The sequence below is a fragment of the Oncorhynchus gorbuscha genome, linkage group LG06 (assembly GCF_021184085.1).
Source record: "Oncorhynchus gorbuscha isolate QuinsamMale2020 ecotype Even-year linkage group LG06, OgorEven_v1.0, whole genome shotgun sequence".
Classification (NCBI taxonomy): domain Eukaryota; kingdom Metazoa; phylum Chordata; class Actinopteri; order Salmoniformes; family Salmonidae; genus Oncorhynchus; species Oncorhynchus gorbuscha.
In genome coordinates, this window is record NC_060178.1 from 86371254 (window position 1) to 86393696 (window position 22443).

At 44.5% G+C, this 22443-nt stretch overlaps 1 protein-coding gene across 1 annotated transcript in view; it reads right to left on the bottom strand.

Moving 5' to 3' along the window:
- Positions 1-372: 372 nt before the first annotated feature.
- The window catches only part of cep131 (centrosomal protein 131), a 57327-nt gene continuing 35256 nt past the window's right edge, over positions 373-22443 (bottom strand). The window contains exons 10-28 of the mRNA XM_046354389.1: positions 21753-21880; positions 21671-21696; positions 21401-21501; positions 21024-21203; positions 20457-20648; positions 19974-20108; positions 19588-19713; positions 19339-19455; positions 18989-19018; positions 18287-18389; positions 17784-17985; positions 12764-12871; positions 12044-12161; positions 10112-10186; positions 7973-8115; positions 7237-7414; positions 4689-4885; positions 4310-4370; positions 373-4055 (exon numbers count right to left, since the gene is read on the bottom strand). Of these exons, the coding sequence (XP_046210345.1) occupies positions 3984-4055; positions 4310-4370; positions 4689-4885; positions 7237-7414; positions 7973-8115; positions 10112-10186; positions 12044-12161; positions 12764-12871; positions 17784-17985; positions 18287-18389; positions 18989-19018; positions 19339-19455; positions 19588-19713; positions 19974-20108; positions 20457-20648; positions 21024-21203; positions 21401-21501; positions 21671-21696; positions 21753-21880 (2292 nt within the window). The 3' untranslated portion in view covers positions 373-3983. The remainder of the gene's footprint in view (positions 4056-4309; positions 4371-4688; positions 4886-7236; positions 7415-7972; positions 8116-10111; positions 10187-12043; positions 12162-12763; positions 12872-17783; positions 17986-18286; positions 18390-18988; positions 19019-19338; positions 19456-19587; positions 19714-19973; positions 20109-20456; positions 20649-21023; positions 21204-21400; positions 21502-21670; positions 21697-21752; positions 21881-22443) is intronic.

Genomic DNA, 22443 nt, shown 5'->3' on the forward strand with positions numbered 1-22443 from the left:
GTCAGCAGGGACCTTAAAGGAAAGTGAGAGCTCTCCGTCTCTGTGTGAGCAGAAATCAGTTAATAGGCTGTCCTAGTCTAATCCTCTAGGTATGGCTTCCTCTCTGGAAGGAAAGGAGAAAACCTACAGAAAGCAGATGCATTTCGACACGCACCACCGGTTGCTTTAGTAGTCAGGAGTGAGAGGGCAAAGAAGTGGAAGGAAAGTGGGTCAGTACAGTCTGGTCAGCTACAGACATCTTTCCAGATGTATGGAAATGACAACCCTTAGGCGTTTTGACCTCTCCACTTCAGACACTAGTGTAAGAAATCAATTCCTTAATGACGGTTCTCAACAAACATACAATACAGTAAATCATGAATAACATTTTAGGCATGTAAATTGGATTTATTCACCACAAAAATAACAGAAATTCCAGTTAATCAAAACACACGGCACAATTCCAAAGGTCACGGAATGGCATTTGATTGGTTGAGGAAATGTTATCGTCTCGGAGAGACGAAACAAGAGAGCAATTGTTTGTTTCCCACAGCGACTATAAAGACGAGACTCTGGGACTCTTTCAAATAGGCTTTTCTTCTTTATTCTCTTTTTACTGAGGATCAGTCAACAGCCCCCCCCCCCCAGTTTCAAACCATCACCATGAATAACAATGAAACTAAACTACAACAACTAAAGTAGAGCCAAGTTAAGATTCAGACCAGGAGCTACAAGTAAGAACACGTTGGGGTACATTAAAATGACAATATATCAAAAACTGAACACAAATAATACAATCAAAGACAGCTGGAGTGGTTTGTGAAGAAAGTCAGATTTCAAATTCAACACACATGAAGGGTACAAGTAAGAGTGAGTGTGTGTTTCACGGAGGTCATCCCAGGCCAAAGTGAAACACACACAAAGGCAGGACTCATTGGCACGTGTGGGACTGGCATGCCAGTCATGCTGCCACCCTTCTGGGCAAAGAGGCCAACAACCCTGGACGCAGTGCCAACTGTCTGAGGAATGGTAGGGATCAAGGCTGTGCCTGGGACCCTATTTCCTATGTAATGCACTAGTTTTGAGTCCAATGTGGGCCCTGGTCAAAAGTAATGCAGTATATTTGGAATCGGGAGCCAATTCCACATGCAAACCCTGTAATATCCACCATGGTTACAGAAATATGTACATCCCCAATATAGTGCACTACTGGTCAAAAGTAGAGAATAGGGTGCCATTTAGGATGTAGCCAATGACAAATAACTAATGAAGTTAAAGATGAGAGAAACACATGGTGACTCAACTGCCATTCAAAGCCTTGCCATTTAAATGCTTCTGTGATATTGATTAGAAGAGTGGAATTTTGTGTCTGAAGTTTGGGAATATTTGGGAATTTTTGGAAGTTGCCCGCCTCCACTCAATAGGATGACGAGAGACGGTATGTGACAGCGCTTCCATTGTTGAGCCTTCACTGTCAGACCTCCCCCAACTGAAAAGCCAAGAAGACAAGGCTAAAAAGGAGAACTAGAAGGAAGCTGTAACATTGGCGTTTGACACAAAATCCTCTACATTTCCCATCAGCAAAACCTGACATACTAAACACATACCATCCTAAATAAAATGGCACCATGGAGCATCACTAACTGTACAGCTCAGACTGGGCGTGGATGTGTAGTGTTTCTGTGAACGAAAAGGTACACAAGCACCATCTTGGAATAGGGCTGCTTGCATTGTAATCATTAACTTCAAACTTCAACTTAGTCATGCATTGATGTTAATGGGAGACTAAATGAAAATTAGACTTCAGTAAAAACCCATCACTTTGTGCATAGCACTTGTATGTAAAGGATAAACACACCGGGAGCCAGTTACGAGAGCATCAGATCAGATGGAAAAATACATTTAAAGAAAATAGTAAATAAATATGAAAAAAAAATAACATATCTGAAATAAATTCAGATAAGAGGGCCGACTGAGCAGAACCACACAGGATAACATCTGTCACATTCTTTTTCACCTAAATACAAGGCTTACTATACTTCCTGGTGGGTTTGCTTCTCACTGAAGCACCAAGATTGTATCCCAAATGGCACCCTATTCCCTATATAGTGCACTACTTTAGACTAGAGTGCCATTTGGGTCGCATTCCAGGCTTCACAACCCCCCTCGGACCTCTTTCCATTCAGGATATGAAGTTACCCAGAAGTACACTGTTTCAGACTGAAAATTAATAACAAAAACAGTTTCTAGTTTGAGTGGGACATACAAAAGGGGTAAACAAATAAAAAGCACAAGTAAGTATATATATATAATAAATAAAACCAACATACAAGATAAAAGAGAGACATGCAAAACTAGGAAGTACCTAGACGGCTTCTGAAAATCTTATTGACCAGTTTGATAGTTCCTTCCCCTGGATGTTTAGGGGCTACTTTACTTCTGTTAAGTGGAGGGGCCCAGTGTTGGACCCTTTCAGTGAGAGTTAGATGTATTTTTGTCACAGTGTAGCCCTCAGACTATCATCCTATCAGACCCACCAGGCTCATGGGGCTCTTAGGTTTGGGTCTCTGTTCACACGAAACCACTAGGCTTGTGTTGTGCCCCCCATACCCCAGTCAGTCCCAGTCTCAGCTTTCCTAATCCTATAAACACTTCCTATGCACATTCCTTCATCGCCCTCTCCTGCTCTCTCGTTCTGTCTCACTTTCAAAACCCACACCATACCGCAACCATGACTCTCAATAAGATGAAATACACTATCAGAGCATCATTACTCACTGTCTCATATCTGTCTATTCTTTCTGCATCCCACAGTTACTCCCACACGATCCCTCACTCTTTCCTTCTATTGACATTCTAGCACACTATACAACTTGGCAACACCAAGGTTAGTATTATTTCTAGACTCATTGTTAGATTTGACTTGGATGAAGACATTCATAACAAATCTGCCTGTCAGAGCTAAACTAGGCTTGTGACTGCCAGGGGCAAAGGGTGTGATTGTGAGTGTGTGGGAAGGGGGGGTTGCACCAAGCCAAGGCAGCAGATCCTGTAATTGGCACTAGCCCAGAGGGGCACCGGGACAAAAGACATCTGTAACTCGTACACAAAGGGCAATGCCGAGCAACCTCGAGCCCCAGCTTCATTCAACAGCACTCTGTACTGACATGTCTGAATAACTAACTGCAGGACCTCAGCAGGGGAAGAGGGTGGTGCTGATTCCCTTCCCTCCTTCTCAGAAAGACCACCTAACCCCCTCCACCTCTCTCTGCCTGCTGGGAAACTTCACACTGTCACAGAGCAGGCCTGGGCTGGCTTAGAACATCTGGAACAGTTCTCTTCTCTGTGGCAGCAACCTAGTCTCTGCTCTGTGGGGAATGAGCTCTCCCACTCCTTCAGATTTTAGGGGGGGGTTCACAATTCATCAAAATTCCAAAGGTGGTTCCAGAGAATGGTTCAGTCCATCCAGGAGTTCACTGGGCAGTTAAAGATCACAGACCTCCCGGTTCATGGCCCCTACGGGGACAGAATGGTTCTGTTCATTCACTGCTTTACTGTTTGAGCCTCTGTACTGTAAACAATCACTGCCCCCTAGTCTATAAGGCTTATAGGTAGAGTATGGTTCAGTCCTTCCAGGAGTCCACTGGGCAGTTAAAGATCACAGCACCCCTCGTCTGTGGCTCCTCCAGCGTGAGAGGCTCTTAAAACAGCAGACTGTATCCTCTCCAGCCCGTTTCCCTGACCGTATTCGGCCTGCTTGGGAGAGGCCAGGCTCGGTCTCTAATATCTGGGTCTTTATCAAGAAGTCTGCAGAGATACAGTCAGGCAGGCTCAAGTTCTCTGTTTCTCCCACTCTAGTCCATCAGAAACACATCCACCAGACCAAAGAAAAAACTGAGGGAAAAGTGGGGCCCCAAGTGACAGAACAGATGAAGGAGTGATGAGGGGAAGAGAAAGGCAGAGGAGGTGGAGATGGTGATGTTCAAGTCCTGCCCCCCTGTCAGTCACTTCTCGAGCAGCTGCTTCCTCTGCTGTTCCAATAGGGCCTCCAGGTGGTCTGCCCTCTTCAGAGCAGCCTATGAGAGTAGAACAGCGGGGTTTAACACAGCTATCAATCATCTCTCACGTTCCAACTCAGTTCCTTTCTATCCTCTCCAATGTTTACTTAGTGTAAAACCCCTCTCAGAAACACACTGTCTCTCTACGTCCCAAATGGTGAGTTAATCCCTATATTGTGCACTACTTTTGACCGGAGCCCTATTGGCTCTGGTCAAAAGTAGTGCACTGTAAAGGGAACAGGGTGATCCTTGGGACCCAGACTAGGACTCACCTCATGCTGCTTCCTAAGGCTAGCCACAGTCTCTTCCTTTTTCAAGATGGCTGACTTCACCCTGCCATAATAAGAAAATGTGACAAAGAAAAGGAAAAATAACATTTATTTGGCATTGAGATTACTTTCTCCTTTCGCTGTTATTTCAAATGTAATTTTAATTTACATCCTACACTACCAACAATCACTGTCCCATTATACAGGTAATATATAGACAACAGTCTGAGCCCAGCTATTCTAGAACAGTCTAAACACTGGTGATTAAATTGACATTCCCACAGTTAGTCCCATAGAGGTCTATCCCAAGTGAGAACTGGCTATAATACCCTGTCACACAACCTCCTCTCCCTCTCTTTTCTTCCCCTCCCTCCATCCTTACCGTTGGTGGACCTCTGCCAGCTCCTCCTCCTTCTCCCTGGTGACCCTCTCCACCTCCAGCCTCAGCCTGGCCCTGACCTCTGATGTCTCGGTCTTCATCCTTCTGTTCTCATCCTCCGTCACAATGAGTCTTTCAGCAAACTCCTGCCTGATAACCTCTGCCAGGCTGCGACGCTCCCCAGACAGCTTGTCACGGATCTGGAGAGGAGAGAGAAAGAGTGGAGAGAGACAGGGGAGAGGGATACAGGATAGAGGGTCAGGGGTGAGAAATCATTTACATGGGCATCATTTACCTAGATACAGTGGGGCAAAAAAGTATTTAGTCAGCCACCAATTGTGCAAGTTCTCAGACTTAAAAAGATGAGCGAGGCCTGTAATTTTCATCATAGGTACACTTCAACTATGACAGACAAAATGAGGAAAAGGAAATCCAGAAAATCACATTGTAGGATTTTTAATGAATTCATTTGCAAATTATGGTGGAAAATAAGTATTTGGTCACCTACAAACAAGCAAGATTTCTGGCTCTCACAGACCTGTAACTTCTTCTTTAAGAGGCTCCTCTGTCCTCCACTCGTTACCTGTATTAATGGCACCTGTTTGAACTTGTTATCAGTATAAAAGACACCTGTCCACAACCTCAAACAGCCACACTCCAAACTCCACTATGGCCAAGACCAAAGAGCTGTCAAAGGACACCAGAAACAAAATTGTAGACCTGCACCAGGCTGGGAAGACTGAATTTGCAATAGGTAAGCAGCTTGGTTTGAGGAAATCAACTGTGGGAGCAATTATTAGGAAATGGAAGACATACAAGACCACTGATAATCTCCCTCAATCTGGGGATCCACACAAGATCTCAACCCGTGGGGTCAAAATGATCACAAGAACGGTGAGCAAAAATCCCAGAACCACACGGGGGGACCTAGTGAATGACCTGCAGAGAGCTGGGACCAAAGTAACAAAGCCTACCATCAGTAACACACTACGTCGCCAGGGACTCAAATCCTGCAGTGCCAGACGTGTCCCCCTGCTTAAGCCAGTACATGTCCAGGCCCGTCTGAAGTTTGCTAGAGAGCATTTGGATGATCCAGAAGAAGATAGGGAGAATGTCATATGGTCAGATGAAACCAAAATATAACTTTTTGGTAAAAACTCAACTCGTTGTGTTTGGAGGACAAAGAATGCTGAGTTGCATCCAAAGAACACCATACCTACAGTGAAGCATGGGGGTGGAAACATCATGCTTTGGGGCTGTTTTTCTGCAAAGGGACCAGGACTTACTGATCCATGTAAAGGAAAGAATGAATGTGGCCATGTATCGTGAGATTTTGAGTGAAAACATCCTTCCATCAGCAAGGGCATTGAAGATTAAACGTGGCTGGGTCTTTCAGTATGACAATGATCCCAAACACACCGCCCGGGCAACGAAGGAGTGGCTTCGTAAGAAGCATTTCAAGGTCCTGGAGTGGCCTAGCCAGTCTCCAGATCTCAACCCCATAGAAAATCTTTGGAGGTAGTTGAAAGTCCGTGTTGGCCAGCGTCAGCCCCAAAACATCACTGCTCTAGAGGAGATCTGCATGGAGGAATGGGCAAAAATACCAGCAACAGTGTGTGAAGACTTACAGAAAACGTTTGACCTCTGTCATTGCCAACAAAGGGTATATAACAAAGTATTGAGAAACTTTTGTTATTGACCAAATACTTATTTTCCACCATAATTTGCAAATAAATTCATAAAAATCCTACAATGCGATTGTCTGGATTTTTTTTCTCTCATTTTGTCTGTCATAGTTGAAGTGTACCTATGATGAAAATTACAGGCCTCTCTCATCTTTTTAAGTGGGAGAACTTGCACAATTGGTGGCTGACTTAGTACTTTTTTGCCCCGCTGTATGTCACCCTACAGGTTTGGACCAACATGTATTTACCCAGCCATAGGCACCAACATGTATTTACCCAGCCATATGCACCAACATGTTTTTACCCAGCCATATGCACCAACATGTATTTACCCAGCCATATGCACCAACATGTATTTACCCAGCCATATGCACCAACATGTATTTACCCAGCCATATGCACCAACATGTATTTACCCAGCCATATGCACCAACATGTATTTACCCAGCCATATGCACCAACATGTATTTACCCAGCCATATGCACCAACATGTATTTACCCAGCCATATGCACCAACATGTATTTACCCAGCCATATGCACCAACATGTATTTACCCAGCCATAGGCACCAACATGTATTTACCCAGCCATAGGCACCAACATGTATTTACCCAGCCATAGGCACCAACATGTATTTACCCAGCCATAGGCACCAACATGTATTTACCCAGCCATATGCACCAACATGTATTTACCCAGCCATATGCACCAACATGTATTTACCCAGCCATATGCACCAACATGTATTTACCCAGCCATATGCACCAACAAGCTTTCGGCATAAAAAAGGGCCAACCAAGGAGAGGAGGAAGGAAGGACGGCTGAGTTTTCAAACTATTGGAACAAGGTCTGCTGGTGTCTGTACCTGTGTGATGTCTTCAATCTCCTGCTCTCTCTGTCTGAGATGGCCCTGTAGTGTGATCAGCTCTCCCTCCATCTCACTCTGTCTCTTCTTCATCTCCTGCTGCTTTTCCAAGGCAGACCTCTCAGAGCGCTCCAACTCTTTCAGCTCCGCCTCGTATTTCTCCCGCACACGCTTCACACTGAAAGAGACACAGATAGTCAGAAACAGTATATCAAGCTCCAAGGTGAAGTTTCCCCTAGGTACAGATCTAGGATCAGCTTTCCCTCCGACAATCCTAACCTTAACCATTAGTAGGGGAATTGCAAATCTGACCCAAGATCAGCATCTAGACAGTCTATCAACACTGTATATCAGGACTCCCGAGTGGCGCAGCGATCTAAGATACAGCATCTCAGCGCTAGAGGTGTCACTACAGACCCTGGTTCGATTTCAGGCTGTATCACAACCGGCCGTGATTGGGAGTCCCATAGGGTGGTGCATAATTGGCCCAGGGTCGTCTGGGTTAGGGTTTGGCCTGGGTAGGCCATCATTGTAAATAAGAATTTGTTCTTAACTGACTTGCCTAGTTAAATAAAGGTTAAATATAAAATAAAATAAAAATATCAACATGTAGACATGCTTAGCATGTAGTATGTTCATGCATATGCATATTTATACACATAATCCTTGCAGCACTTGCAAACACACAGACATGGACACACACGGAAACGTCACATTTAATGGTGAGATGACTAACCGATTGTCAGCGGCCCGGTCACATTCGTCGCGGGCCCCGCTCGTCTCCTCCTCCAGCCTCTGAATGGCCAGCTCGATCTCTTTGTCCCGCCCCCGACGTACTTCCTCCTTCAGCTCGCGCTCCCGACTCAACAACCATGCTTCCTGCGCGCATGCGCACACACACACACACACACACGACACACGGTAAACCCCTATGCCAGAATACAGACAAACCACTGGCACAACAGCAACAGTGCATGTGCAGGTCATTGTGAAACTGGGATTGTTATGACTTTGTGACTGCTGCTGTGAACCTCGCCCTTCCTTCCTGCCCGTCTCCATATGGCCTTTGCCCTGTGGGTCTTAGTATTCACATGACATTTAAGAGGGGAAAGAGGAAGTGGGTGGGGGCAGATGGTAAGGTGGTGGTTTCAGATTGCTCAGAGAACTACCAACTCCCAAACACAATGAAAAACCCCCCTTTAAAAAGGCCCATGGAAAAAACCTGTGTGTGAGGGTGGTTGCTAGAGGCCTTCTTGAAAGGACCAGATTAGCAGAAATACATGTTTTAAATACAGAGACACGCTATGAACAGACCCGAAGACAACTAGACCCGTTGCATATAGACCTGGTCAGATCCAGACCTGGCCCAATCCGAGTGAGGGAAGCAGCAGAAACGTGACCGTTTAGTCATGGTAATTAGGCTCCAAACTCTGATGCTGCTACTGGTCATTAGATGCCTACTAAACTTGCTAACTGCCTGGTACTCAGCACTGTATTGTCCCTCCAATCACTCTGATATCAATGCAAATGTGTTGAAAATCTAATCAAATCCTTCATGAGAGCCCATGAGCTTATGTTGCGCAACATTTCTATAGGCTATGCAATTGCGTCAGAAAACAGAGTGATTATCTCTATTAAAAAGAACAGGATTCCATCAGCTTTCTATAGGCTAGGCCTACTATATTTATTTCTCAACGTTCCTAATGTTAAGCACATTGCTTCTCTTGAAAATAGGATGGCATGAAAATGAACCACGGGAAAAGCATTCTCCAGTTGCTATTTAAGTGCATAGATTACATGTATTTTTTCCTCCCGTTTCGTACAGGTGTATCATAATGGTCCATTCAAAATCAAAACTAATTTCACACATATATTATTTAGTCCATGCAAAGACAAGACAAAATCAAGAATAGTCTGATGGGCGACAATATAAGCCTATCACTTGTGAAGGATGAATTTACCATGGCAAATATAAGGCATTATCAAGTGCTTGTAAAATTGTGAATGAGTGACTGATGAAGTGCGTATAGCCTGTGAAAAAAAAAAAACAGAGCTCATGCCTTTCACGAAACTTTTTTCAAATCATTAAGAGTGGCATCATGCAGCCTTAGAAAGTATAAAAAATGTAAACGTATAGCCCAACTTTTGTATCACATTTTTGTATCATTATAAACGGTAAATTAAGCATATAGGAGTACCTGTTCCTTTGTTAGCTGCTAAACACAGGATAGCCGCATGTGCTCACTCCCTCAAATTGTTTGGAGAAAATATCCTTTCTATTTTATTCAGCTATGTTCAATTGTATTGTTCACACTATAACATATTGCCATGGAATTCTAAGCAAATCTTGTCTGCTATGAACTAGTGTATGGCATAGCCAGATCAGGGCCTAACAGAAGGATAACTCAGAGTATGCTATTGTGTACTTCTGAAACAGACTACATTTTCTTCATTCTTTAGACATGTCTAAAATAAATAATGGATTTATTGTGATGGGTTAAGACAAAAACGTAGATGTCTGCATCAGTAGTTTGTAGGCTATGCAAGTAAGCCAGGAGATGCTAAATGTGTTTATGTTCATTAATGGCCAATTACCATTAGACCGGCAGTTATTTGTTTGACAATCACCGGCTGCCAAAATTTCATGACCGCCACAGCCCTATTATGGACATAACCTGGGTTTGACAGCGTGGGCTGTTAGGACAGTGGCCAAGTTGGCCAATGTATTGCTGAGTGTGTAGTGGTCTGTCACACTGCACCATAGCAGTGCTAGGAGAGAGGGAGTGCATTTAGCTAGAGTGCTTAACAAGCAAGCAGGGAGGGAGAGGGGACAAACACACAGACATGGACAAAGTGTTCATGCATGCACACACACCTCCTTCTTCATGTAGTTCTCCTCCCAGGTCTGTTTCTCGATCTCCAGGCGTTCTCTGAGGGCCTTTAACTCCACCTAGACAGACAAGGAGCAAAGTTACTACCAGACTAGACAACAAAACACAACCAGTGTTAGCCAGTCAGAGTGTATGTAGGCCAGTCTCTATGGTCTTTTGTAGCTCAGTTGGAAAAGCATGGCGCTTGCAAAGCCAAGATTGTTGGTTTGATTCCCACTGACCAGCTGTACAAAGAAAAAAACATGCACTGCACGGCTATAAATCGTTTTGGATAAAAGCATCTGCTAAATGGCATAATTTCAGCAAAAATACAAGAGGCCATGTGTTTTGAAATTTGTATCATGGCTGTGACGTGGTCAATGATTTTATACAACGGGTTACAAGTATTAAAAGTCGCTCTGGATAAGAGCGTCTGCTAAATGACTTAAATGTAATGTAATGTTAAAAAGCAAGATTCTTTCCCAAACCATAAATGTTTCAACAAAACGTGACGCTACATTCACCAACACTGGTTGTCAAATGGAATTTTAGGCGTTCTCTGGTCATTAGTGCCAATTGCATGTAAAGCAAAACAAAACCAAGCACTGGTTAATAGTTCCAGAACTTTGCAGGTTACTATATGGCAAACAAAAATGGTTGCTATGGAGAAATTTCTTAAAGTGCAATCGCAAAAACCATCAAGCGCTATGATGAAACTGGCTCTCATGGAAAAAGGAAGACCCAGAGTTACCTCTGCTGCAGAGCATAAGTTAATTTGAGAGTTACCAGGCTCAGAAATTGCAGCCCAAACAAATGCTTCAGAGTTCAAGTAACAGACATCTCAACATGAACTGTTCAGAGGAGACTGCGTGAATCAGGCCTTCATGGTCGAATTAGTAGGTGATCTCCGCATGTGTGGTTCCCACCGTGAAGCATGGAGGAGGAGATGTGATGGTGCTTTGCTGGTGACACTGTGATTTATTTAAAATTCAAGGCACACTTAACCAGCATGGCTACCACAGCATTCTGCAGCGATACGGCATCTGGTTTGCGCTTAGTGGGACTATCATTTGTTTTTCAACAGGACAATGACCCAACACTCCTCCAGGCTGTGTAAGGGCTATTTGACCAACAAGGAGAGTGATGGAGTGCTGCATCAGATGATCAGGTGTCCACAATCACCTGACCTCAACCTAATTGAGAGAGTTTGGGATGAGTTGGACTGCAGAGTGAAGGAAAAGCAGCCAACAATTGCTCAGAATGTGGGAACTCCTTCAAGACTGTCGGAAAAGCATTCCAGATTAAGCTGGTTGAGATAATACCAAGAGTTTGCAAAGCTGTCATTAAGGCAAAGGGTAGCTACTTTGAAGAAACTCAAATATATTTTGTTTTGTTTAACACTTTTTTGCTTACTACATGATTCCATAAGTGTTATTTGATCCTGTTGATGTCTTCACTATTCTTCTACAATGTAGAAAATAGTAAAAAATAAAGAAAAACCTTTGAATGAGTAGGTGTGTCCAAACTTTTGACTGGTATTGTATGCATACAGTAGATCTATAAAAGTCGTGATTTCGACTGGCTGAGAAAAGCTGCCTGTCTGTCTTGTCCCAACTCGCTCATTACTATAGGACACAGTAGAGATCGAAATTCTATATTCCAACAATGTAGCAAATGTCGGAAATAATGTCTAGATGCTTTTTACAGTCGAGATCAAGTTTATAAATTGCATGGCTGGGCAGTGGATCTGTAAAAATAGTAGTAGTTGTAGTAGTGCATTGCTAGGTAACAACAGCACTTTTTATCACTGTACTGGCTCTGTGTATGTTGTCTAGTATATAAATGGGCAGGATAGGCGTGAACAATGGGAATTACAAACCACCTGTTGTATAATAATTTATATTATTATTGTGGTAGGGACAGGTACTGTCCATTACCTGGTGCCTCCTCTCCTGCTCCTCCCTGCTCTTCTCCAGCTCTTCTCTCAGAGCTCTCCCTGCCAGGGAGCTGTTATCCTCCAGTTGCTTCCTCAGGTCCTCCAGCTCAGCACGCTGCCTGCAGGGCAGTGATAGAGGACATTAACTTTAGAGATGCTCCACTGATACTTGACTTGCACACATCAAATAGTAGGCATTACATTACTAGCAATCTCTCGTGGACAGATAACATAGGATGGTATCGTAGCGTCTGTCAACAGAATGCGGCATGTGACCACTAACGAGGAACTCTGTCTCGGTACGCAGATGTTTGTCACTGATCATTTGGACAAATCACAATTTAGTAGGTGTTCCCATCTTTTGAGTTTGTCCCATACTTTCCATTTAGGGGGCGGTGGAGACTTCGGTAGTATCGTTTCTCATAAATCTGCCCCAAAACCTAAATCGAGCATTTGGCGGAATTACGCAAGATTTAAGATCTGGATATTTGAGATTACATTACTACACACAATCATCATATGATAAGTATTGTATGATTAGCCTAAGTACTGTATGATTCTAATGTACTAGATGCTGTACAGTAAAGTCAAATCTAGGCCATGTCACCAGTCTAATTGTACACACCAGTGTCCCCAGCGACCAAAGTGTTAGGTCTAGACATATAGAGATGACAACATTGGGTGTCAGCCTCTATCTTATCTATATGACATTTGACATCACCTGGCGGCCAGCTGGTTGAGTCTCTCCTTCTCCTCAGACACCTCCTTGTAGAGTCTCCTCCTCTGCTGCTGTAAAGACATCTCCTCCTCCGCTAGCTGCTTCTCAAACCTGGCCGGGAACACACACAAAACATCTGTAACCCTGTGGCCTAGGGTGGTCTACTCTAGCGGTCTAGGCTGCTGCCTCCGGTGCACTATACAGCTACAGCATGGGTTAGAATCCATCCCACTGCTAGTACTCCAATACAGCACACTCTACATCCTATCACCACTATCTCTCTGTCCAATAAACATACAAATACATCTCTAACCCTAACCCTCTGCTTCTCAAAACTGACAGGAATACACATACAGCGCATTTGGAAAGTATTCAGACTCCTTGCCTTTTAATTTTATTTATAATATATAATAATATATGCCATTTAGCAGACGCTTTTATCCAAAGCGACTTACAGTCATGTGTGTATACATTCTACGTATGGGTGGTCCCGGGAATCGAACCCACTACCCTGGCGTTACAAGCGCCATGCTCTACCAACTGAGCTACAGAAGGACCACTACATCAGTTAAGAACAAATTCTTGTAGAAAAAAATAGATGAGGAATTGAAGCGCTGCTGAGGTACACAATAGTAGAGTTTGGAAGATTGGTAAAAGGGGGAAATTTGCCATCAAAAAGAAAGGAGGGCCAAGGCACTTCATATAATTAATTAAAATGCCTATATTTGTATGGCATGTTCAATGGAAACAAAGTTCAAAAACTCTGACGCGTTTCGGCTAAATGGCCTTCAAAAGGGACCCCCCTGATGAAGGCCATGTAGCCGAAACATGTCTGAGTTTCGAACAAGTTCTTATTTACAATGACGGCCTACCAAATGGCAAAAGGCCTAATGCGGGGACGGGAGCTAGGATAAAAAAAATATATATATATAGGACAACAACACAGAGATCATGCCAAGAGAGACACCACAACACAGACATAAAAGAGAGACCTAAGACAACATAGCATGGCAGCAACACATGGCAACATAGCATGGTGGCACCACCACATGGCAGCAGCACAAAACATGGTACAAACATTATGGGCACAGACAACAGCACAAAGGCACGAAGGTAGAGACAACAATACATCACGCGAAGCAGCCACAACTGTCTGTAAAAGTGTCAGAGTCTTTGAATGAAACTGTCCAGTTTGGGGGCCTCCCGTGTGGCGCAGTGCTAGCTGTGCCACCAGAGACTCTGGGTTCGAGCCCAGGCTCTGTCTCAGCCGGCCATGACCGGGAGGTCCATGGGGCGACGCACAATTGGCCGAGCATCGTCCGGGTTAGGGAGGGTTTGGCCTGTAGGGATATCCTTGTCTCATCGCGCACTGGCGACTCCTGTGGCGGGCCGGTGGCAGTGCACACTGACCAGGTCGCCAGGTGTACAGTGTTTCCTCTGACACATTGGTGGCTTCCGGGTTGGATGCGTGCTGTGTTAAGAAGCAGTGTGGCTTGGTTGGGTTGTGTTTCGGAGGACGCATGGCTCTCGACCTTTGTCTCTCCCGAAACCCGTACGGGAGTTGTAACGATGAGGCAAGACAGTAACTACTAACAATTGGATACCACGAAATAGAAGAGAACAACAAAAAAAAACTGTCCAGTTTGAGTGCATTGAGGACATTTAACAGAATGTGACTGGCAGAACAGAACGGGTGTGGTACTTATTCAAACCCTTTGCTTTGAGACTCGAAATAGAGCTCAGGTGCATCCTGTTCCCATTGATCATCCCTGAGATGTTTCTACAACTTGATTGGAGTTCACCTGTGGTAAATTCAATTATTTGGACATGATTTGGAAAAGGCACACATCTGTCTATATAAGGTCCCACAGTTGACAGTACATGTCAGAGCAAAAACCAAGCCATAAGCTATGAGATAGGATTGTGTCGAGGCACAGATCTGGGGAAGGGTAACAACATTTCTACAGCATTGAAGGTCCCCAAGAACACAGTAGCCTTCATTCTTAAATGGAAGAAGTTTGGATCCACCAAGAGTCTTCCTAGAGCTGACCGTCCAGACAAACTGAGAAATCGGGGAGAAGGGCATTGGTCAGGGATGTGACCAAGAACCCGATGGTCACTCTGACAGAGCTCCGGAGTTCCTCTGTGGAGATGGGAGAACCTTCAAGGACAACCATCTCTGCAGCACTACTCAAATAGGGCCTTTATGGTAGAGTGACCAGATGGAAGCCACTCCTCAGTAAAAGGCACATGACAGCCCACTTGGAGTTTGCCAAACAGCACCTAAAGAGATGACTCTGACCATGAGAAACAATATTCTCTGGTCTGATGAAACCAAGATGTAACTCTTTGGCCTGAATGCCAAGCGTCACGTCTGGAGGATACCTGGCACCATCCCTACGCTGAAGCATGGTGGTGGCAGCATCATGCTGTGGGGATGTTTTTCAGTGGGAGAGACTGGGAGACTAGTCAGGATCGAGGGAAAGAGGAACAGAGCAAAGATCCTTCATGAAAACCTGCTCCAGAGCACTCAGGACCTCAGACTGGGGCAAAGGTTCACCTTCCAACAGGACAACAACCCTAAGCACACAGCCAAGACAACGCAGGAGTGGCTTCGGTACAAGTGTCTGAATGTCCTTGAGTAGCCCAGCCAGAGCCCGGATTTGAACACGATCGTACATCTCTGGAGAGACCTGAAAATAGCTGTGCAGACGCACTCCCCATCCAACCTGACAGAGCTTGAGAGGATCTGCAGACAAGAATGCGAGAAACTCCCAAAATACAGGTGTGCCAAGCTTGTAGCATCATACCCAAGAAGACTCAATGCTATAATTGCTGCCAAAGGTGCAATTATTGAGTAAAGGGTCTGAATACTTATGTAAATGTCATATTCAATGTGATATTTAAGCACAGACTGGAATATGTTCCGGGATTCTTCCGATGGCACTGAGTACACCACATCAGTCGCTGGCTCATTTTAGTCGAAGTATGATATATTTGGGCTTGATGGGGAAATACATTTTGTTTTCTGCTTCTGATAAAATGACATACATTTTGATCTGACTATACGTGTCTTGCGAGGGCTGGTTTTAAATCATTTGTAACCACTTACAAAACATGTAGGTATGTAGACAAATTCCTGTTTACAACCTGGTGCTACGGATTACTTCTGTCTAATGCACTTAGATCGAGATGGTGGATAGCCTGGCGGTAAAACGGTGAATAAGAAAAAAGCTAATATTATTATTATTCTTATGAGCTACTGTCAATCATTTGGCTATAGTAAGCAGCCTGGCAAGGCACACATTATCCAAACAACTTATTAGGAGCTATCTTTATGGCTAGCATCACCTAGCTAACATTACCTGGATAGCTAGCTAGTGACATCAAAAGTGGATGAAGACATGGATAGGTGAAATGTCAACACAGGTGCAACACTGCAGTGCTACAGTAGCAGCAAGTGTAGTCCTATGGGACACTAACAAGCTAGCTAGCTATAGTATAGGTAACTGTACGGTGAAGCTAACCCATATGAAGTAGCAAAGTTCATATATAGCTCAGTGATTAAATCACTCCTTTACCAGTACTAACGCAACTGCACCGTTTTCAGATAATTAGTTTATCAGAGAAACAGTTGAATGGTAGCTAGCATAGTTAAAGGTACTTTTGCGCTTGAAACAACTTTGGAACCAATTATTCAGAGTTGTTAAGTTACCTACCGGTAGCTTGCTACCTGGCTAGCTAGCTTTATTGGTCAAGGGAATAGGTTAGCTAGCATCTAGCGTCGCCGGTAAAACTCCAGTAAATTCTGTATTAATCTTTGATCATTCAATTCCTTTGCAAAAAGATGGCGGCAGAGTGGATTGTCCTTTGATTTGTCCTAGCTACCATTAAATGTGCTGTGCTCCATAGCGATTAGCTAAGCTACCCTGACCTTGGCGTTTGGTTTGTTTACAAATTGCGGAGTGTGCGCTGTGCAAGAAAAAGTGTGGGCTGCGCACTTGTCATATTAATCAATATTTTTAAGGAGCCATACATAATAGTTTGGCAGGTGGAACTAAACAAGCATTTCCGCACTAGGACAGGAATTAGGTCAAAATAGTGGCAGCAACATCCTCTGGAGGGGAACTTTAACCAATGATACGCTCCAATTGGGTTGTGACGGTCATGGAATTTTGGATGGCGGTAATTGACCAGCCAAATGACCAGTCAACGTAATAACCATTAAAATACACATTTCACCTCTGCTCCTGACAGCAATAGAAATAATGATTAAAACGGGTGTCCCCATTCAGGTCAATGATGTTATAATGGGTGGAATGGCGGCAGAGAGGAAACGGTAAAGCGGGAGGAAGTGACGAATCTGTCTACGAAGTGAGGAATTTTTGTATGAAGGTCAATGATCGTGTCAAATTTTGTTGGTAATTTTCTACCCAAGGCTTATTTAAATCGAATTTAAGTTGTTTTCTAATGGTTAGGTTTGTGGGGTTTCCTGATTTGAAAATGGGGTCAGTCACTGGCCTACATCCCAAATGGCTATTCCCTATTCCACACTACTTTTGATTAGGTCAGAAGGAGTGCACTATATAGAGTGCCATTTAGGACGCAAGCACGGCCTTCCTGGCGCTTTCATTGTTATCCAGTCCTTCACTCTTATCACTACAGAGCAGGCAGTGTGACCACACCACACAGCAGCTCCACAAAATGACACTAGGACATGTGGGAAAGAACAGACTGGTGGAAATAAGGCCATCTGTACAACGCGCTCACACACGGGCAGCATGCACATGCGGGCGCTCACAAAGAAAGGCATCTCTCCACCACACGTACTCTAATGAATTCAGCTTCTGAAAGACAACCACATTGGTTAAGTATCTACATGGGAGGTTTGGTGATACATTACTTAGAAACCTACTTCCTGTCCATTATTTGGAGTTTCATGTCTTGCCTTTACACTGCCAGTGTTATAGTAGTGTGAATGTGTGTGAGCTCACGTGCGTCAATATATGGTGTGCATACAAACCTCTGCTTGGCCAGTTCCCTCTCTCTCTGACACTGCTCGTCCCGGTCTCTCTCCAGCTGTTGTCGTAGCTCTTCAGTCTGGCCAACATAGCGTTGGGCTGCCCTCTCGTCTGCCTGCAGCAGCTCAGCCTCATGAAGGACCCGCAGCTTTTTCAGCTCTTGCTTGTGTTTACAGATCAGCTTCTGGATCTCTGGCTCCAGACCTGGCACAAAGCGAAGAGGAAGAACAAGAACGAAAAGTACAAGAGAGAGGAGAGAAAGAGAAACATCGGTTAACACAGAAATAAATCACAGCAGAATTGTTACACTGCAAACAAAGTAATTATTGTAATTGTGAAGAGATAAACATTTGAGCTCTATGCATGTACTTCTCAGAAGTGAAATTAAGTTGACCCTAGACACTGAACTTTTTTCTCCCTAATAGGATTTAGTGGAGGTTAGCGTAGAGTAAGCAGATCCTAGATCCTGCCTTCGAGGCAGCTTCAAATGAGGCCCTCATCTCACCTTTCACAGTGATCTCTTTTATCTTCTTGGTCTTCTCGTCGATCCACTTCTCCCTGCGGACCTTCTCTGTGGCACTCATCAACTCTTTCAGCTTCTTGATCTCCTGAGGATGAAGAGGGGCAGGTTAGAGGTTAGGGTTGAATGTCAAAAGGTCAATCTTCCTTTGGAAAGAAGTTACTACAGTGACTGGGAGGGACACTGTAGCGACACCATGTCTGTCACATCTTCCATGACAAAAGGTGCCTCAAAGAAACATCAAGGGAAATTTCTGTAGACAAAAGATAGGCTACATCCCATGTGACCAAGAATAGATGAGTGTAGTGATCATAGACATACATATATTCATATTAAAATGTTTATATACATCATTGGTATTGATATGCAAACAGAAATGGTTTGTGAGGCTACATTCCACATGAGTGAAATGGTATGAAAGAATAGGGTTTAAGTGTTTTAATGGGTGAAGACAGACAGACAAGGGCTGAGAGAACACATGGTGTAAGGTTAGTCAGCTGCCTAGGACAGGGGTTTAAAAACTGTTACAACACCAAGTCTACAGACAGACAGAGGCAGACTGTACCGGAATAAACTCACATGCATATATAGAGTAAATAGAGTCCTCACAGAAGAAAGGACAAATGAACAAAATGAAAGAAAGAAGAGCAAGACTGGAGTGATGAGTGGGTTAGGGAAAAAGGTTACCTCGCACAAGGGACCCAGAATTTGCCACACCTAGAGCCAGAGGAAAATGAGAAACAGACAGGACAGGAGGAAAGGAGGAGGAAAGAGAAAAAAACAGAGTGATTAAAAAGCAACAATAGCAGAAGCAAGCAAAGCAGGCAAACACATAATGGCAAGGCGACAAGGCATAAGCAGAGAAGTCGCTAGCAGCAGAAGAGACTGTTAAACCACAAACATAGATAAAACACAAATACTGATCTCCTCTGCCTCCTCTAAGTCATAGTGGTGGATGGCTCAAGTCTGCATCCTAGTGGCCAGGACAGAGGATGGCAGATGTCAGTACTGTAAGAAGTGTGTGTGTCACCACTTACCAGTTCATGCTGCTCCTGCATCTGGCCGATCTTCTTAGTGTATTTCTGATCCACTAGTTTGAGCTCTCCCACCACTCCCTCACAACGCTCACTCAGAGCCTTCTTATCATCTATTAGCTGCACAAACAGAGAGAAAAATAGAGTCATATGAGAGATAGAGGCGCTAATGACATTTCAGTTCAAAGGAGAGAGTGATGGCGTAGCCTTGGATTTTGGATAAGAGTAAGGGGGTCGTGTGTGTGTGTGTACCTGGTCTATAAAGGTGAGGTGTCTCTGGATGGTGGCTTCATACTGCTCCTTCTGCAGAGTGAAGTTCCTGCTCAATTCCTTCTCTGTCTCCTTCACATGCCTCACTGTTAACTCCCTCTGCTGGGTCTGGGACAGAGAGAAGGGTGGAGAATGGGCGAGAGAGACAGATGGGACAGCTTAGCATGTGAACACTATAGACCAGGGATAGGCAACAGGTGGCCTAGCAATTTGGCCACCCAAAGTTGTCTTAGTAACAACAAATTGAGATGGGGTAAAGCTATGACATCTTTAATTAATAACTGTTCCCCTGTGAAAAAGAAAACATCACATATGACTGTGAGATGGATCTTGTGATGGAATACAGTGAATGTTATTCACGTTCTCACCAGAGCGGTCTGCAGCATGTTGACAGTGCGCCTCTTCTCCTCCAGCTCCAACTTCAGTCTCATCATGGAGCCAGTGACCTCAGCAGCCGTGGCCGAGGCCTGCTCTATTCCCGCAAGCTCCTCTTCTGACAACATCTAGAGACAGACAGAGACAGAGCTCACACACTGCAACACACACCGTCCAACTCACTAACATCTAACTATTTTAGCAACACCTGATTGCAATCACCCTTTCAGCTCAAGATCTAACCTGAAACATTATCTACCTCACCCTATATGGTGGGGTAAATTAAATGCTCAAGTCACATCTCTAGATTGGAGAGGTGTGTATAATAAAAGTCACATCGGAAGAACTAAATACCCCTCATTATCAGCATTGAGAGGTTGTTGGTCTAGGTCAGAAATGAAGGCAAGCCCAGCACTCGCAAACCCTTATTTTATTAACAATGTCGGGACAATGGCATTGAGCGAATCTCCCCTCACCTCTTTGTGTGACCCTGAGGTGACAGATCGAGGTCTCTCCTGTTCAGACTTCTCCATCTCATCCAGGAAGCTCATGATGCTCTGTAGTTTGGCCTCAGAGAGGAGAGCGCCCCCGTCTGGCAGCACAGGGGTATGGACCAGCTGACCATGACGCTCCAGGTTATCAGTGGTCAGGGAGTTGGAGTCTCCATCCTGATAGAATATAAATAATATAAACATGTTATCAGTGGTCAGGGAGGGAAAGGGAGAGAATGTGAGAGAAGGGAGAGCAGGGAGAGAATGTATGTGACGACTTGGGATTGCACCACTGGGTCTCCTGTAAGTCCCAAGACTGTGTTCGCTCATTAAAATATGAAAGGCTAAAAGGTAGAGTAGACATCAAGTAGTTTAAATCTATTGCATTACAAGGCATTGCCAAGAGCTGAGGTGAATCAAGGTGTGAAACAGAACTGGATAGATAAAAGTGATATGGTTAGAAACCAGATACAAGTAGCTTCAGATCTGCCAAAGAGAGTGAACAAGAGCAGAGGGAAGGGTACAACTTTGTGAAATGTAGTGCAGCCTTACCTCATCTATCCAGGAGTACTTCTCCTTGCGGTAGCTCTTGGGTTCAGACAGCCTCTCTGGTTCTTCCTCTAGGAGCTTCAGAGTGTCCAGCAGGTCGTTCAGGGTGGTCTTAGACTGGGCTCTGCTCGATGGCGCCCCCTGGCGCTGGTCCTCCACACTCACTGACCGCTGCAGAATCTCCTGTTATACAAAGAACAAATACAGCGCCAGGACATGAATGATACTAAATCAGCCTGAATGCACTGGTTTTGTAGACAATATACAGATCAGTAAGTCGGGTTTAAGAATGAGACAATGCATAAACAAATGGGAATATTCCAAAGATCAGATCTCATACTGTTATGGTAAATTTAGAGCTAGAATCAATGGTTTGTTACCTGAGAGCATTGAGAGTCTCTGCGATTGGACAGTGCAGGGGACAGCGGTCTCAAGTTGGTGACGTCATCCAGGTCAGTCACAACGTTCACATTGTTCGAGTCTGCAGACAAAGGAAAAACATGAGGGCATCTATATGTGCTTACAGGACAGGGTATTTTAGCTGGCAATGGAGAAAGGAAATGCACACTGCACACTAATTTACATTACATCCATGACTGCCCTAGGCTTGACAGGGAAAGTTGCCATTAGAGGCTCAGGGAGAGACTGACCTGTGTTCTGGGCCTTGACGTCAGAGCCAGTGGGGGAAATAGGGTTCCTGTTGCAGGGGGATGTGGGGCTCTTGTTGCTGGGGGAGGAGGTGGTGTGGTCTTAGTCGGTTTCTTATGGCCCACCTTGCCACTGTGTCTCAGGGTCTCCATCTCCTCTTGGGCCAAGGCCTGTATCTCAGCAGCCCTCTGGGCTCTCTTCTGCTGCAGCTCCTACAACACAGCAGGAGGGGGCGACATTAGGCAGGCAGGGTCACGGAGAAAGAGACCAGGAAACTAGGGTGAAGTTGCCCCTAGACGCTGATCTTGGCCCAGTTTAGCATTTTTCCCAGTAACGATAAAGGTTAAGGGAAGCGGATCTTAAATCTGTACCTATGGGAAACTTCACCCCGGAGCAGAAACTAGCCTTGTTCCAGATCTGTTTGTGCCATTTTGCCAACTCCAAGTCACTAATTGTCAAACATTACAAGTAGTTGGCTAGAGAGCAGGAACTGTCTGCAAGGTTATTTTCCAATCTACTACATTTGTGTCATGAAGACTGAAGCATTTGGCTTTGTGGGGTTAAAGCCTTTGGCATTTGTTGGGATAGGAAAATGTGGAGGGGGGAGCAGGCACTTGATGGGGCATCGTGGATACAACAAAAACCGAAGGAATGGCATTTGTTGGGGTTGGGGAACATTTGGGGTTGAAAAGTAAGTGTCTGAAAGACAGGTGTAGTTGAGGGTAGAGGTCGACCAATTAATCGGAATGGCCGATTAATTAGGACCGATTTCACA